Source organism: Cavia porcellus, unplaced genomic scaffold, assembly GCF_034190915.1.
Source record: "Cavia porcellus strain 051 isolate PalLab524CR breed Dunkin Hartley unplaced genomic scaffold, mCavPor4.1 scaffold_7, whole genome shotgun sequence".
Classification (NCBI taxonomy): Eukaryota; Metazoa; Chordata; class Mammalia; order Rodentia; family Caviidae; genus Cavia; species Cavia porcellus.
Window position 1 is genome coordinate 16,875,931 of NW_026947490.1, and position 17,725 is coordinate 16,893,655.

Here is a 17,725-nt window from a genome sequence, read left to right on the forward strand (position 1 = left end):
AAACAATTAGGAGTAAAGGAAAACCTATTAGCAAGCATGTGGCCTAAGATGCTTGTATTTGAGTCCTGCTTATCTAGCACCCTGTGCAGGTTAAGATCTTTCCTGGCCGGGCTGTAAGGGCAAATGAGGAGTCCCATGATCAGGTTGTTCCCTTTCCTGGCCTTTCAGGCATTGGAGTCCTCCAAGTGAAGGCTCCTTTGGTGGGAGCGATTGTTACCTGTTCTTTCAGAAAGGAGCCAGCCTCTGACCTTTTATACAGAAATGTACCTGCAGGAGTTTACATTGTTTCTCTTTGATTAGAGCAAGGTCAGATTTTGGGACTTAAGAGCCAGGTCTATCTCTGGTGCTCAGGAGGGAGCCATCCAGAGCAGAGGTGTGACCTGCCTTGCCTATAGGGTGGGAGAAGTAGACATAGGAAATTTGTTTCTGGAATCTGAGATATGAAGTGGCCTTACCGGGTGGAGAGGGGCAGAAAGATTGGGAAAGGAGCATGTTTAGGGCACTTTGCTCAGTGACAGCACCCTTCCTTTCTGACTGGCCCTTTTCAGCTCTCCTGTCCCAGGGCTGAGTGCTCCCTTGGCCTGGTTGGATGGAGCCACATCCAAGAGTCCTGGCCTCTGTTTGGGCCTTTGAAAATCATGCATCTGTGCTGGTTGTGTGTGACTTTGAATGGGGGACAGGGACAGAACCACTGTGCGGCTGAAACACAGTTGAGGGAGCAAGTTAGACCCTGTGGCTGGATGACGAGTTGCTTTCCTGTACGAGGAAAGAAATACCCAAGTAGACACAGGGTTGGGAAACTGCTCACAGACAAACTGTCAGCAGCGTATGTGGATCCTCAACTACTTGTAAGATGGAAATAGGGTAGATTGATTCTTGAGCCCAATGACATCGGTCACCATTGGCAGCCCTCTTCTGGGCTTTCTAAAGGAGAGGGTCTGTATAGTATATGGGCTTTTGCTCAATTCATGTAGAAACCCACAACTGGTAAAGTGTAGCTTTATTCGTGTTACCACCCCTGAGCTCTGAATGCCAGCAGCTATCAGTTTTTCAGTGTTGGCAGCCCTCCTTTCGACTCAGAGCCAACAGCCACTCAGGTGTTGGAAACTCTTTTTTGGGGTGGGGGGACTCTTTAGCCACCAGAGATGGCAGCTCCCAGCGATCTTCACTATTCTGCATTTTTAGTTCTTAGTGTCCCCATTGTGCATGATCTACTCATCTAAAAAAGGCTTTATTAGGCCTTATGCCACAGCATCAAGGGGAACAGCACACGACTAAACCCACTAAGGGTGTGGGGAGATGGAGTATGTAGGAAAAAAGGTAGATTCACGTGTAGCAGTGTTCACGGGCAGGTGCGGCCCTTGTGGACCTAATTGAGGAGGGCTGCAAAGGGACAGAATCATCCAGAGAGGTGACAAGGCAGGGTCACGTGGATAGGTCCAGATCTGCAGTCAGCTGCAGCCAGGGCAGATGCTTCCAGAGCAGCCATGGGGCACTTGAGGCACTGCAAGGCCTTTGGTGGAACCACAGAAGAAAAATACCTCATGTGTGCTGAGCCCTTCTGTCCTGTCTCAGAACTGGCTGAACCTTAGTACTCCGCTTGTCCATTTGGGGATTTGTAAGACCCTGGTCGTCCTCCCACAGGTAGGCAGATGACCTTGGATACCAGGGTTGCCCTGCTGAGTTAGTTGGGTTTTGCTTTGTGTTTCAGACTTTTGCCAAGCTTCACAGGTAGTGGGGAGATGCCGGGCCTCCATCCCCAGGTGGTGGTACAATATCACTGATGGTTCCTGCCAGCTGTTTGTGTATGGAGGCTGTGATGGAAATTACAATAATTACCAGAGTAAGGAGGAATGTCTTGGGAAATGTGCTGGTGTCACAGGTAAGGCCGTGGTAGTTTTGGTGATTTTACTGTTCAGGGGAGTTATGGGTTGGATGAAGCCATCTTTTGTACCCAGGTTCTTCACAGCAGAACCTGGGAGACACTTTAAAAAGCAGAAGAAACAGGCTGTCAGGCCCCTGTGGTCACACCATGCTTTCACAGAACCTCCTTTCTTTCCAGAAAAGGAGGGCAGCCCTTCCCTCTCTTAGTGCAAGGCCTCTGATCCCTTTGTACAAGGCCACCTCCTTGGTGCCTGGGCATTTTGGGCTATTTTTAGCTCTAAAACAAGTGATCTGAGAAGCTCACACAGCCAAAGTACAAGTCATGTTAACACTGGATCCTGCATCCTGGGATCTATCTTCCTCGCAGCCTTCACTTGTACAGGACTCTGTGAAATCAAGAGAATGTTGATTCTGGCAGCCTTATAGTTTATATCAAAACTGGAAGCCCTACCAGCCCATCCTGGCTCTGACTCTAGCATGAAGGACCCCTGGGAGAGAGCTAACTATAGGGAGGCCTGATCCTTCCCTAGTGTTGGGAAGACTGATGATAGGACTATCCAGAGCCTCTTGTAAATATTTTCAAGGGGGCTGGAGATAGTTCAGTAGCTCAAGTGCTTGCCTGGTAAGCGGCAAGTCGTGAGTTCAATCCCCAGTACCAAAAATAAAAAATTTTCAGGGACACTGACTTGACATTATTATGTGACTTCCCGCAGATCTCAATGACTGGCATTGAGGTGACTCCTATATGGGAATTCTGTGTTGTGCCCCCAGCCACTGTCACCCTGTGAGCCCGGTCCCCCATTGGGGTGTGGTTTCTCTGCTCACTCTGCTATACAGTATTCTGTCTCCCTTGGCTTTAAGCTGTACATTCAGGGTTAAGCTAAGCTTATTTGAGTTGTATGTAAAGAAGTGACAACAGCGGCTTTGGTGTGACCTAGGTCTAAAGCAGTGCTGGGCACACAGCGTGGCAGAGACAGTTCCTCTAGGAGCTTTTGTCTCAGCAAAGTCTGGAGAGCTGAGGGCAGGCAATGATTTTAGATCATACAGGCCAGTCTCTTACTTTCAGGGGTAGTTGTCAAGATGATAACTGAGGAAAATACCACTTATTGTGTTTTTCCATCATCAGTTATAACTCAATGTTGGGGGAAGAGTCAGGAAATATTTTTGCTTCCTCTGAAGTATCAAGGAACAAAACATAAGATGGGATGTTCTATGGGAGATGGGTTGCGTTTTGCTGAAAGAAAGCAGATTTTTGGTGTCTCTAAAGGAGGTCCAGAGCCTGGCATCAGCGCTGAGGGTTTAGAAAGCTTATTTGTGGGTAGCTGCTGTATCCTTCTCACAGGACCTCGAGATGAGAGCTGAAAGTGACCAAGCAGCTGGTCTCTGGAGTCCTTGTGCCGGCATGTTCTCTCCTGGGCAGGAAACTCCAGGGGAGGCCAAAAGAGAAAGAGGAGGCCATTTATTAATTTATAAGGAGAACTAGAGCCACTCTGGGGACCAGACACTCAATGTCGCTGGGCCTGGCATGGCTCCACATAGGCAAGCCACAGCCACATTACTAGAAGATTTGCTGATAAAGAGAGCTGTGGAACCAGGGCAGCTGGTTTGTGAGGTAACTGTCGAATGGCATCAGGTTAGACCAACCCTGGCCTCCAGACCCTCCCAGACCGGCCAGCCTCTCCACTTAGCACTTTACTATCACACAAAACTGGCTATTGTAACCACTTAAACGTTCAGTTTAATGGTAGTAAGTGCATTTATACTGTTGTATGCCCTGTATTCTTTAAATAAGTAGATATAAATACATGGATTATTTGGCTCTGGAAGCCCTTCTGTCTTTTTAGAGACACTCAGCGCATGTACTTGGATTGCCTGTTGGTTGACCCTCAGAGTAACCCTGAGACCCTGTGGGTTCCTTGTGTGGTCTAGCTTGTATGCTAAAGGCCATGTACCTAGGAGATGGGAGCTGCCTGGAAAAAATAAGGCCCACTAGACCTTTTTAGCTGCTCAGATATAGTGACCTCTCTTCAGCAATCCTGGAAGTGCTTTTCTTACTGTCCCATTTATTTGTCTGCTTGCAGAGAATACCATTGATCATCTCGGGACCAGAAGGAGTGGAGCAGAGTCCTCTGTCTCAAGTGGTAGGTTTTTTTATGGGGGTCAGGGTACAGGGGGTCAGACTCACAACCTTGTGCTTGCCAGGCAGGCGCTTATGCCACAGAGCTAAATCTCCGACCCTCAAGTGGTAGGTTCTTTTAAGATTCCAGTGGTAACTATGAAAGGACATCTGTAGTTTGGGCATTGTAAAGGGCTTCTACTTCCTGCTTCTGTTGGCTTGGGATGGCATACAGAGTCTGCCTATGCAGCCAGCTTCTAGCTGCAGCATCCTGCTATCTAGGAGTCCCCTTGTCTTTAAGCAGAGGCTTCTCCAGTGCCTCCCAGCTACCCGCCTTCCTGGAGGACAAGGTCATTGCTCCTGTGGCTCAAGCCTCTGCCTGCTGTGCTGCCTTTACTTCCCCATCTGCAGCTTTGCCTATTCTACCTCCTTTGTTCCTTGTTACCATTGCTGTCTCCTTCCCTCTGCAAAAAGTCCTCTGTCTTCTGCTACCCTGCCTCTCTGTCACTGCAGTTCTTGATCTCGAGCTTTGTGTTAGCTTGCTTTGTAGTGCTGACAGCAGCTGCCCCACTCCTTTATGCTTAAAGGACTCTGCAGCAGGAGCCTGGGTGAGTGGCCCCACACAGCAAGTCCCACATGCCCCCGAGAGGGCCAGCCCCTAGACAGTGGTTCCACAGGGAGGGAGGAATGACGGGTTCCACATCAGCCCCTCCAATGATGAGCCTACCTAGGCGGCACTGGTTGCAGCCTGCATCCTGGGCCTCTGACTCTGCTAGCAGGGCCCAGCCAAAGCTTGCAGAATGTGAGTTAGACTAGAGTCACTTTTCAGTTGTGCCGGGCTGGGAGTCCTGTGAATACCCTGCTATTGTTCTGCCTGGATCTATGATTTATTCTTTGCTGGTCTCTCCAAGGTCATCCAGAGCCCTGGAGGCCTGACATGGTGACTCTGGTTTTGTTTTTGTTGGGCTGTATGTGTGTCTTTTTGAGACAGGGTTTTGCTATGAGTTCAGGCTGCTCTTGAGCTCACTTTGTAGCTCAGACTGGTCCTGAACTTTCTACAATCCTCCTGCCCCAGCCTCCTGAGTGCTAGGATTACAGGTGTATGCCACCATGTCTGGCTGAGTCTGGTTTTTACCCATTTGAGAAGAAAATTTCCCTGGGAGAGAAATTTCTAATTGTGTCAGGAAATGCGAACAAGCTTGTCTTCCTTACTTGCATGGTGGCATGAGCCTCTTTTCCAGCTTGCAGAAGGATTGCACGTTCAAAGCTAACCTGGGCAACTTAGTGCGACCCTGTCTCAATTAATTAATTAATTATTTTAACAGTTGCCTTCATGTTCCCACCAGAATCAGGACTGGGATTAGTTTCCATAGTAAACCGAGGTAGCAGGAGGGCCTCCCCTCCATTATTCATTTCAGTGTGTAAGTGCTCTAGAGCCCATTAGGGCTGGAAGGTAATATTGTCCACACCTTTCCTTAAAGGTGATACTCCCTTAGTGGGCCATTAAGAGACTCAGCCCCTACCAGGCCACATGTCCTGTGTCCATCCCAGCTTCTGTAACATAGATGTTTTGTTTTTCAGGGTCCAGAAGGCAGAATTCTGATGATCTCTCTGGTGATGTCTTCAGCTATGAAGGTATAACTTTTAAAAAAAAAAACATATGAATGAGCTGGAAATGGTGGTACATACCTGTAATCCTAGCACTTGGGAGGCTGAGGCAAGAGGATTGCCACAAGTTTGAGGCCAGCTTGGGCTATATAGTGAGTTTGAGGCCAGCCCGAATTACAGATCATGACCCTGCCTCAAAAAAAACAAAGGTTATAAATGACCCTGGCATGGTGGCACATGTTTGTAATCCCAGCACTTTAGGATGCTGACGCAGGAGAGTTTCAAGTTTGAGCCCAAACTGGACAACTTAACGATTTAATGAAACCTTGTCTCAAAGTTTTAAAAATTAAAAAAATAAAGAGCTGGGGATATATAGCTCAAAGCAAAGATCTGGGTTCAGTCTCTAGTAGTAGGGGAAATTTTATGCATGGGGCAAAATGGGACTTCTTACTGGGGACTGAGACACATAAACAGGTTACCACTAAGGGAACTACAGAGCAGAGCTTCCGGACCTTTCCCAAGCAGAAGCACTCTGAAGTTATGGTTGGAAAAGCCACTAAGGCTTCTTAGTGGCTGTCCTGGGCTGGCAGGAAGCAGGATGTACGAGCAGAAGCTTCATAGGCAGAAGAGTGCAGTTTTGGAATTTATCTACTGCTGCATCTCTCACAGCCACATGGCCACAAGTAGTTTAACTGTCCTCAGTTCCCACATGTGAAGTGAGGGCCACAGGACAGGTCTCAGGTGGAGGCTGAGTCTACATGGAGAATGCCTGGTGTAGCGTAATCTCCAAACTAACAGTCTTGGCTGTAGAGAAGGTATCTTAAAAACTAAGGCAGTGTCTTGTGGATGGAAATTCACTGACTGGGTTTGACACTTTGAGCAATGCAGCGGCTCCGGGACTTGGAGCTGAGCGCTAATAAGTAGGAGGTAGAGCCAGGGTGGGTGCCTGCTGGTAGTAGGTGATCTCAAGGTTGTGTGGCCTGAGCCTGCAATTCTCTGTGAAGGTCCTAATAGCAAGGGGCAAAAAGCAGGCTCCAAGTTCCCAGCTGAGTGAGTCCCTTTGGGAGCAGGAACAGAGCTTTGGGGTCTCTAGCGGCAGGACTCAGGCCCCACAGTGGCTGGCCCTTAATGGCTGCCCTCTTCTAACAGCACCATTTGCATCCACCCTGTGCCTGGCCTTCCCTGGCAGAAAGCCCTGTCTCCCAGCCTCCTTCAGTGCCCTGTTTAGGTGAGAGGCTAACTTGTTTCTCCTTTTGATTGTGCAGTCTTTTTAAGGGCTTACTATATGTCCCTGAGGGGGACAATGCAGGAAATGTCCAACTTCTCCAGTTTCATTGAAAAATTTGAGATTCAGGCATGGTGGCGCATCCCTGTAATCCCAGCACTCAGGAGGCTGAGGCAGAAGGAGTTTGAGACCAGCCTGGGCTACAAAGTGATCTCAAGTCCAGCCTGAACTGCATAGAGACCCCGTCTCAAAAAGACATAAATAAATAAATGCGTAAGGCAGAAGGTCAGCTGGGCTGACTGGCTCTGTCCGAAACTCCCATGATTCTGAGCCAGCAAGGCGATGTTTTCTTTTTTTTTTTGTCTTTTTCGTTTTTATTGGTACCAGGGATCGAACTCACCACTGCCTGCTTGCAAGGCAGGTGCTTATGCCGCTGAGCTAAATCCCCAGCCCCTAGGCGATGTTTTCTTTACCTGCAACTGTGTTCACTCAGACACATCGTGGCTCCACTCCTGGCCCCACTCATCTGAGCTCCGTGTGGTCTCTTGTTCTTGCTTGTAGAATACTGCGCTGCCAAGGCTGTCACTGGGCCATGCCGCGCGGCCTTCCCACGCTGGTACTTTGACACCGAGAAGAACGCCTGTGCTGTCTTCACCTACGGGGGCTGCCGTGGCAATAAAAACAGCTACCGCTCCGAGGAGGCATGCATGCAGCGCTGCTTTGGTGAGTTCCTGTCCCAGGATCCAAGACAAGGTGGTAGGCACCCTCCCTCAGGCTTTCCCTATCCCTGACACAAGCGCCTTGAAAATGCCAGCCTTTGGGGTCCACGAGTGCCAAAGCCTCAGAGCCCCTGGAAGAGCGCAACACTCCCTATGGAGGCCTGACCTGGGGGCTCCTGGGTTGGTAGCTGCTCAGGGAGCTGGGGAGGACTGTGAGCTGACCCCACCCCTCCCCTGCTGTGTCTTCTCTTTCAGTCCAGCAGCTGTATCCTCCCCTGTCCCTTGGTGCTAAAGGTAAGTGGCTTCCCATTCAGTCTTCCCTTCACTCTCCTGCTGCCTTCCATCCTTGACTAAAGTCACCCTTGCCCGGCTGTGGTTTCCACAGGCTCATATTGTGTTGGCCACGTTATTCTTCGCTGTAGACATGTTTGTGGTGGAAAGCTTGTCTCTACATGAGAATGTCAGGCAGCATAGAATACATGGTGTACATTTGTCCCACCGCACTCCATACACAAATACAGCTGGCCATGAGTCAGTCGTTCCTGAGGTCATCTCCTCCCAGGCAGTCAGGGAGGGAGTGGCTAGTAGACAGATTTTTACTGAGAACTGACATGAAGTTTGGAGGGAACTGTGCTGTCATGGGATGTAAAGAGTTGGTCATGGTGGCAGGAAGGAGAGCTACTTGGGCACTGTTGTCTCCAAGCAGTCTGTCCTGACCAGAGAGCCCAGTGTCTTTCCATCTGAGTCCATCTGAGTCTGAATGTGATGTTGACACACAGAACCTGCCACACTAGTTTGGCCTGTTTCTGACCTGCTTCCCTGCTAGGGAGCCAGGACCTGGCCTGCAGGTCAACCTCCTTCTGGAAGCTGGAACCCAGTTTTCCAGGAGTGGGGGTTGGGTTGGACAGAGGTCAAGCTCTGTAGCCAGTGAAGGAGAGGGAGTCAGGTGGCTGCCATGGAAAGTCACATGCTTTAGAGTACTGTCTGGGAAGGAAGCATCTTAACTGACCTGTGGGACCACAGTGGGGCAACTGTGTTACCTTTACCTAGTAGGTCATTAGGAGCACAAGGGTCCCTCCCAGCACTGCTTGAGATATAACCCTGCTGCCCTGATTGCATTCGGCAGGCTGCCATCCTGGCTACCTGGAGGGTCATTTTCCCAGTACTGGAGATGGAACCCAGGGTCTTGACACTGGCCTATATCCTTGGCCTTTAAAAATTTTTTTATTTCTAAAATGGAAAAGACTTTATTTAACTTTTGCCATATCAAAGCAACAAAGCAGCCTTTGTATGTCACCACTCATTAAAAAAGGACATTTAAAATTAAATCATTTAAATAATTTAAAAATAATTTATTTAGTCTTTTTGAAACAGAATCTCACTATGCAGTTCAGGATGGCCTTGAGCTCACTTTGAGGCCTAGGCTGATCTTAAACTCACAACAGTCTTCCTGCCTCAGCCTCCCAAGTGCTGGGATTACAGGAGTGTGCCACCACACCCAGCACCGGGCCATTATTTTTTATTGTGAGACAGGATTTTAAGTTGCTAAATTTTCCAGGCTGGGCTTGAACTTTCAGTCTTCCTGCCTCAGCCTCCCAGAGTTCCGGGGTTACAAGTACGCACTAGCACACCTGGCTGAGGTTGAATCTTTCTGTGGCTGGGCAGGAGTGGGTACAGGAAAGTTAAACTGTAATTTTCTGCCCACACACAACAAAGGTGAGCAGTTTTCCATCCTATGGGGCTCCCATATAGGTAGCTCTGAAAGGTGGCAGGGAATAGAGTTCAAGGGTTCTTTTCAAAAACAAGGAACGAAAGAGCCACTCTGCACAGGACATGGTGCTCCTTTCAGAGGATCCCTTGCTGACTTGCCTGGCAGGCCGTGTCTTCCTAGCTGCGGTTCTGCACACCCTTCCAGGTTGGAGAAGGGACACAGTTGAGGAGCCTCCCTGCTGGTCTGCTCTGGTTGGGAGCCTCCACCTCACACGTCCTCTCTCTCTGGTCCCCAGCGGTGGTGCTGGTGGGACTGTCCGTGATGGTCCTGATTGTCGTCCTGGGTGCCTCTGTGGTCTACCTGATCCGAGTGGTGCGGAAGAGGCAGGAGCGCGCCCTCCGCACTGTCTGGACCACCGGGGACGACAAGGAACAGCTGGTGAAGAACACATATGTCCTGTGAAGGCCTTGGCATCAGGGGGACTGGCGGAGGGAGGGAGGGACAGGGGAGGATGTATGCGCTTTTTTAAAAATAGAGTGATTGACGGTACCGTGAGATCATTAGGGCTGCAGTCTGTCTGTACTTGTACTTGGGAGTGAGGAGCAAGTTCCAGTCTAGGCCTGCTTAGGGAGCCCTCCTAAGAAGGCACTGCCGGCTGCCCGGCTTCTCCTCTTTCTGTCCTCTAGTGGCAGTGTTCTCTGCTCATGGCCGATCCCACTACCTGCTTTCTTACCCATCACAAAGTAATGTTGTAATAAGTTCTTGTGTGATTGTTGTCATTTTTTTAAGTAGGAACACCAGAGTTGTCTTTTTTTTTCTTTAGGATTCTAAAAGGAAGAAAATAAACTGTACAAGTTTAATAAAAGGGATTTCCCTTTTCAAATAAATTTTAGGACCGGGGATACAGCTCATTGGCACAACACCTGCCTGGCAAGTGTGAGGTCCTGAGCTCAGATTCCCAGTACCAAAAAAATTAAAATAAAATAAAGTAAATTTCAGTGTGTGGTTTCTTTGATAGGGCTACATATTTACACTTTCACCATGATAATCCGAGGTGAACCCTTCTACAAATAGACATTTTGGATCATTTAAATGCAAGCTGTGGTATGGCATAAACTTCACATTGCCCAAGGTGTTTCACCACACAGCACTCAGCCTCACAGCTGTAGGCAACTCCGATGTTTTCTTATTCTTTGTCACATTTTAAAACTTGTGGTCACGGCTGACTGAGTTGCAGTTGCCGAGATCCACAGGAGGGCCGGGATGGAGGCGCCTTCCCAGGGAAGACCTCTGAACACGGGTGTGGTTTAAGCCTCACTTGGGCAGCTGGGGCCTTTGTCTTCTGCAGTTCTGCAGTCTCCTCACCTGGAAGCAGGAAGAGGGCAGCTCCTGGACCAGCCTCTCGATGCCTTCCTGGACTTTTCTGTCATGTTCCCATACTGGTGTGAAACAGGACTGAGCATTGGGTGGCTGATTGGGCCTCCAGCATAGGCCTAGTACTGTGTCCCACGTGTGAGCTTCTCCTTAGACACTGGGAGCCCCCATCGCACCCCCTTTCCACACAGGCGCTCCTGAGGTGGCACCTGGTGGCCCCGAGGTCAGCAGGCGGCCTGGGCTCCGTCTGCCTCAGTGACTCCAGCAGCTGGGGCCTCTCTCCTGAAAGTAGCCAGATGGAGTCCACACTTCCAGATACCACTTTGGATTGTGAAACAAGAACTGGTGTCCTTCCCTTGGCCCTTCCTAGAAATCCTTTAGGGCTTAAAAACTGATTCCAGAAGCAGGTTGAGCAAATAGCCCACCTGCTCTGAACTTGCCTCTCTTACCCGAAGCACTTGATGCCCATGGACTCTGGCTTCCCCTGATCACCAGGGAGTCACTGCAGAGCCTCGGAGTTGGCACGCACATGGGACCTGCTTGATGTGGCCCTGAACATCCAGTCCCCCGAGCTCAAAGATAGCCTGGTCCACAGGCATGTGACTGCCGGCTGCCTGGCATAGCCTCAGTGATGGGCTATCAGGAGGGTGCCTGGCACATGGGAGGCAGGTCCCTGGACAGCGCTCCAGAAGAGAGCTCCTCAGGCTGGTGTCCAAGTTCTGTCCTCCCTCCTGGCTGCTGATTCTTCCACACATTTTGACACTTCCCAGGTAATGGTGCCACTGTACAGTGTGGCCCTTGAAACCTGTGCCAGGTTTCACATTCTGTGTCATTTACTGGCTGACAGTGGTGCCTTTTTGTTGCAAACGCTAATCCTGTGGGCCAGTAGCCAGTATATTCAATAGTCTCTGCATACCATACTCCTTGTCATCTTCAAACAGGGAAGGTGGGCTTTTAAGTGTTCACTCAAGCCTGGCTGTGGTGGCACACACCTGTAATCCCAGCTACTCAGGGAGGCTGAAGCAGGAGAATTGCAAGTTTGAGGCCAGCCTAGGCTACTTAAACTGTCTCAAAATTGAAAAGAGGGGAGCACAGCTGGAGGCTTTGCTCAGTGGTAGAGAATTTGCCTGTTGTACAAGGACCTGTGTTCCACCCCCACCACCACACATACAGATTTCTCACTGGGCTTCTGAAACACACTAGTCAGGTAGTGGCTGTCCACAAAATTTCTCCCTAGACCATCACCTGGCAAAGACTAGAGCAAGGAGGGGAGGTGTTGCTGCTCTTTCCCACTAACGTGGGCAGGCTGCCCCCAAAGGGCTCTGGGACTGTGAGTCCAGTTCAGCATAGCAGTCAGTCTGCTTTCCTGCCTGGCTGAGTGGCCTGTTTGCAAATTCCCCTGTAGTGACCAAATGGGAGATCATGACAGTGGTTACTGTCAGGTTTGTGAAAATGCTGTACTCACATTTCCTTCCACAGAAGGGGGCCCTTGTGAATAGTGGTGCTAGATGGGGTGAAGCTGTGTTTTCAGGGGCGGACACATCCATCTTCATTCTGCGGGGGTGGTGGGGTGGGTGGGGGGAGTCAACACCCCTACTCCCTGGCCACACATTCACTTACTCCACCTGGGATCCTGTCCCTGCCCACTACACACTCCCCCTGCATGCAAGGCCACCCACCAAGCTAGCTTGTCACTACACTCCTGAGTGGGAGACCCATCCCAGCATTTCCGTGGGCTGGCACAGCCTTGCACCAGCCAGGCTGATTCCACATCAGGTTTCTGACACCCAGGGAGTCCTGGGCAATTCCCCAAGTGGCATTACCCACATGTCTTAATGTCAATGTGATGGCCTTCCAGGTCGGGCTTCATGGCAGTGAGCCAAGTCCCCTGTGCCCCATCTGCAGGTTTTATGTTTGTGTGGGGCATGACAGGTGCTTTTTGGCTGAGTAATCAGCAGTGACACTAAAACTCAGCAGCTCGGTCTCAACACCCTTGTATGGCTCCTAGTGGATGACAGTGGGTCTTCCACCTGGCCTGTCTGCAGTAAGTCCTATAACCCTGCTCAGGACCCTTGGGCAGTGTATTCTACAGACAGTTGTGGCTGTGGTGGCACATGTCTGTAATCACACCACTCCCGAGGCTAATACAGGAGGATCCTCTGGAGTTCAAGGCCAGCCTGGGCTATGTAGTGAGACCTTGTCTCAAAAACAAAAAACTATCATAGATTTGACAGTTGGCTGGGTAAATGCCAAATTTGATCCTCCCTAGTTGGGCTGTTAGCCCTGTGACACCTCCCAGTGGTCCCAAATTTCCTGATGTTCATTCAATCTTAGGACACCAAAAGCCTAACTGGTTAGAGGCTAGTACAGAGCTTTGGTCTGATGGGAAAGGAAATAGCCCCACATACTGTGTGCTTAAGGTCTTCACTATGTGCTTAGGGTCGTCAGCTGGGATGCAGTTGATCTTAAAGAAAACATTCAGGGCGGGGATTATGATGTTTATAGGACCAGGCCACTCTGGTCTCTGTGAACTTCAGGCAAGACTAAACTTGGCCTTATCACAGCTGTTCTCCAGCTAAATGTGTCCACCCTGAGACGAGGGAGCACAAGACCCCTTGGAGGACTGTCCCTTACAACCCACCTACAGTGTCTCGCTTCCCTGCACACTGAAGGTGGCATCCAGAAGCCTCTGCCTAAGTGCAACACCAAGGTCACAGGTTCAGGACTGGAGCAACAGCCCTGAAGGACGTCTGTATCCTTCAGGTGGACATCACGGAAAGGACAAGTTGATTCTGCTGTGAGCAGGATCTGTATTGCTGCAGGCAGGCCACTTGAGAACACAAGTCCCTTTATCCAGTGGCAGAGCAGGCAGCACACTGGTGCTGTTACATCCTTTGCTCCAATGCATTTTAGGCAGAAAAAATTAGGGAGTCAGCAGAGGGTGGAGAGCAGAACTATTAGATACCAAAGTGAGACTAACAGGAATCCTACATGCCACCTGGGCCTGTAGGTCAGTGAAGAGAAGCCAGCCAGGCAGGCCCAGTGAGGACAATATGTACTACTGTCCCTGGGCTCAGCAGCCCTGGGAGATGAAAAGTGAATGGTAGGGTGCTAATATCTCCAAACAAAAGGCTCAGCATTCTCTGGGCCTCGTACCTGAGTTGCTCATCGAAGCAATTCTGTGTCTACCTTCCCAGATATGAGTGGCCACCATTTATAAACCTGGGCCATAGGTAGAGTAGGGGAGTAGCAACAAATGGGCACCAGTATCCATTTCTGCCTTCATTTCAGGGGGTCTCTAGGTTTCACCACCTCAGTGTGGCCGTTTAGCTAGGAATGTTTCCCAGCCTCTCTCGCAGCTAGATGTGACCATATGTCCTGGCCAATGTGTTGTGCATAGATGGGTCTGCATTTTTTTTTCCCTTCCTCTCTCCTGTTACAGTGCTGGGGATGGACCCAGAGCTTTGTGCATGCTAGGGAAGAGCTCAGTCAGTGAAACGCCCCAAGTGAAGGCCTGAAGTGTTGTGCCTTTTACTTGCCCTTGCCCTTCCTGACAACCTGATGATCCCATAGTGGGGATCAGCCTCAGCAGGTCACCCTGCCCTGGAGGGACACAGAGCAACAAGACAGATGGAGCCTGGGTCCCTGAGTGGTCACAGGGTACACACACACATATACCAGCTCAGTCTCAAGTAGCTCAGGTTTTCCTGTGACCAAAAAGGAAAGCGATCTTTTTTGGTCTTTTTTTGTCTTGTTTTGAGAAGTCCAGGCTGCCCTCAAACTCATTCAAAGCTCTCTCCCTCAGCATCCCAAATGGGGGGATTACAAGTGTGTGTCACTATTACCAGCTGTCTGTTGCCAGTTTTATGAGAACTAAAGTGTTTGTAAATAATAAAAATAACATGTATGGAGCATCTGTTTCTATGTACCTGTGCCAGGCACAATGTACAAAACCATTTACCTGTAAGGCAAGTTTGCCACTTTATCCTGGTGGTAGCATAGATCCTGAGTGGTTACCTCCTTTGTCCATAGAGCAGTGAGGGGTGCAAGGAGCTCCCCGCTATCAGTAGCCTGACCTCCACAGCCCGGACATCACCAGTTTGTACTGGCTGTAGCTTGTCATTAGCATACTCCTGACATCAGGTAAACTAATTCTCTGGTGAGTCACAGCTTTCTGAGCTATAAACAAAGCCATCAATGTCCCCACCCTCACAGGGGGTACATTTTACTAGAGAAGCATGTGAACACTTTCTTTGTTTCCTTCAGTACTAAGGATTGAACCTAGGATCTTTGCACTGAGCTACCTCTTCAGCTCTTTTTTATTTTGAGACAGGGTCTCACTAAATTACTAAGTAGCCCAGGTGGGACTTGAACTTGTGATCCTCCTGCCTCAGCTTCCCAGTGATGTGATTACAGGCCTCTGCAAGTATACCCAGCTGTGAGCAGAGTTTCAATCACTGCTCATCCCTTCCTCACATTCATCAAAAGAGCAAAGATCTGACTTGTAAGTCACTACTGTCTTCCAACTCATCTCATCTCTACCTCTGTCCTTTTTGTCTGTTGACTGTCCTGCAGTTCCTTGGACACATGGGTATATTCCTGCTTCAGCACCTTTGCACTTGCATTCCTCTGACTAGAGCATTTTACCATTGTATCTTCAGAGTTGAGTCAAAATAGATGAGCCAGGCATAGTGGTGTGTAACTGTGGTCCCAGCTACTCTGGAAGCTGAGACAGGAGGAGCACTTGAGCCCAGTTCAGTGTCAGCCTGGGCCATACAGACTCCCACCTCAAAACAAAACCAAAACCCAAGAAAACTTACAGAATTTCAGTGAGGTCCCCTGGTGACTTTATAACCCAACCCCTCTGCAGCATATCATATGATTATTCCTCTGGATTGCTGTTTTGCTCTGTCTTTTTATTTTGCAGTGCTGGGAGTAGAACCCAGGGCCTCCCTCATGCTAGGTAAATGCTCTGCCACTGAGCTTTATCCCCGGCCCTAAAGACAAGGTCTTAATTGCCTCAGTCCCCCAGTAGCTGTGCCATCACGCCCAGCTGTATTTCTCTCTTTTTTTTTTCTTTTTCCTTTTTATCGGTACCGGGGATCGAACTCACGACTGCCTGCTTGCAAGGTAGGCGCTTATGCCACTGAGCTAAATCCCCAGCCCCCTGTATTTCTCTTCTTGAATCATACATAATACTTTTTAAAAAAATATTTTGAGCTAGGTTGGATGGCAGATGCCTTGTAATCCCAGTACTTGGGAGGCTAAGGCAGAAGAATCACCTGAGTGCCAGGCCAGCCAGGGCTAAAAGGGAGTTCAGGGCCAACCTGGTCTACACAGTCTAATTGTCTACAAGGTCTAAATAGTGAGACCTTGTCTCAAAAAACAAAAAACAAAACAAACACACTATTAAGCATGTTACATAAAACCCATTTCTAAAATACAATTGATTTTTAATAACTTTACTGCCAGTTGTGGTGCACACATGCCCATAATTCCAACACTCTGAAGGATGAGGCAGGAGGATCACAAGTTCAAGGCTAGTCACCCTCCCACCCTCAAAGAAACCTTGGTGTGAGCTTGCTTTGAGGCCCATGGGAAGGCAAAGACAGCAGCTGAGTGAAAGCCAGGGGCAGGCCCTCACGTGACACAGGATCTACTGGTGCCTTGGTCTTGGACTCTGAGACTCCAGGGTTATAAGAAAGAAACTGTTTAAACCACTAGGCCTACAGATTTGTGACAGCAGTCCAAAGTATGACACTTGTCTTTATTCAAAACCAAGTCAAACGCAATGCCTGGCACCAGGATAGGAAACTTATCCAAGTGTCCCAGGCACCCCAGAAGTATCTGCCATTCACCAATAAGCGGAAGCCACTCTGGAGAGGTCCCCTACTGCTCACCACCAGTCTCTGCTTCTTGCTATCTACTTCTTGCTCCAACCCCAAAGGCTCTTCTAAGCCAGAAGGGCACTGTGAATGTCAGCTAAAGCCCCAAAACTCTGGGACATCATGCAGGAACACCAATGAGGTGTCAGCCCAACCACAGAACTCCAGAAGGCTCTGCCAGTGCTGGTAGCAGCCACAGTCACTGAGGCTAAACTGAGGAAGGTCCTCAACCCTCTCACCCCCAATCCAGAGCTCCTCCCCTCCAGGAAGCCGGGTATCTGCCTCCCTCACTTCCCACAGAGGAATCTGGGAGGAGCCAGGGGAGGGCTGTGAGTCATTGTTAAGAAGCCGCAGGGACAAAGGTCGGAGGGTGGGCACCTGGTAATTCCCGGTCCAGCCGCTCCTCTTCTGCACCAGGGCACCGCGCAGCCCTCCTGGCCCTTGGGACACACCTGGTCTGGACACCATGGACTTCAGCCTGGCGGCAGGTCCGCTCGCCCAGGAGTTTCGGTCCACGGGGTGGGGTATTTGAACTTAGGCCCATTCTCTGTCGCCTGAGCCAACCCACCCGACGCTTTTTCTCTCTGCAGCCCTGGATTCCAACTCCAAGGAGACAGAGGGGACATGCAAACTAGGAGACCCCAAGCACGGTTCCCCTAAAGCTCAGGGCAGACCAGGAGCAGGCCAAGAACCACGGGTGAGTGCCCTCAGCATTGAGCACATCCGACGGAGGGGAGGCTGGGTGCTGCAACTCAGCAGTCTTAATTCGGGGTGCGGGACTGGGTGCTTCCTGCCCTCACTGCCACCCCTCCCAACCTCCCAACCAGCACGGCCATGGCAGCTCCTCAGACTCCAGCAGCAGCAGCTCCAGCGATTCAGACTCCGAGGGGAAGGTAAGGAGACTGCATGTCCCCATCTCGGCCCCAAGGAGGGTCGCGGTCCGGTCACTCACGAGGGGCGAGCCCTGTAGCCACCTCCAGCCCCCGTTCTTCTTGACTGCTCACAGCAGCACAAAGACACCGCAGACAAGACCAAGAAGCCCAAGATGAAGAAGGACAAGAAAGACAAAGACAAAAAGAAAGACAAGAAGGAAACTGCCCGCTGATGGGGTGGGGCTTATTAAACCTCCATCCTGCTGAGTCTCGCTCCCGCCAGTGCCCCGCCGCCCCCTGCCGGCCGCCCTGCGCTCCGGAGCCCGCCAAG

General features: G+C 50.2%; 1 protein-coding gene across 6 annotated transcripts in view; it reads left to right on the forward strand.

Annotated features, from left to right (window-relative positions):
* Positions 1–17,661, forward strand: part of LOC100726185 (kunitz-type protease inhibitor 2) — a 39,033-nt gene extending 21,372 nt beyond the window's left edge. For 2 of the 6 annotated variants that reach the window (XM_023564025.2, XM_023564027.2), the window contains exons 2-9: positions 1,712–1,882; positions 3,966–4,025; positions 5,582–5,635; positions 7,395–7,556; positions 7,808–7,846; positions 17,113–17,219; positions 17,350–17,415; positions 17,529–17,661. In XM_023564025.2, coding sequence (XP_023419793.1) covers positions 1,712–1,882; positions 3,966–4,025; positions 5,582–5,635; positions 7,395–7,556; positions 7,808–7,846; positions 17,113–17,219; positions 17,350–17,415; positions 17,529–17,627 — 758 coding nt within the window. In that variant the 3' untranslated portion in view covers positions 17,628–17,661. Of the gene's footprint in view, positions 1–1,711; positions 1,883–3,965; positions 4,026–5,581; positions 5,636–7,394; positions 7,557–7,807; positions 7,847–9,558; positions 10,262–17,112; positions 17,220–17,349; positions 17,416–17,502 lie in introns of those variants that run through there. The other 4 variants (XM_063252676.1, XM_023564026.2, XM_023564028.2 and 1 more) reach the window with 4 other exon arrangements.
* The last annotated feature ends 64 nt before the right edge of the window (positions 17,662–17,725 follow it).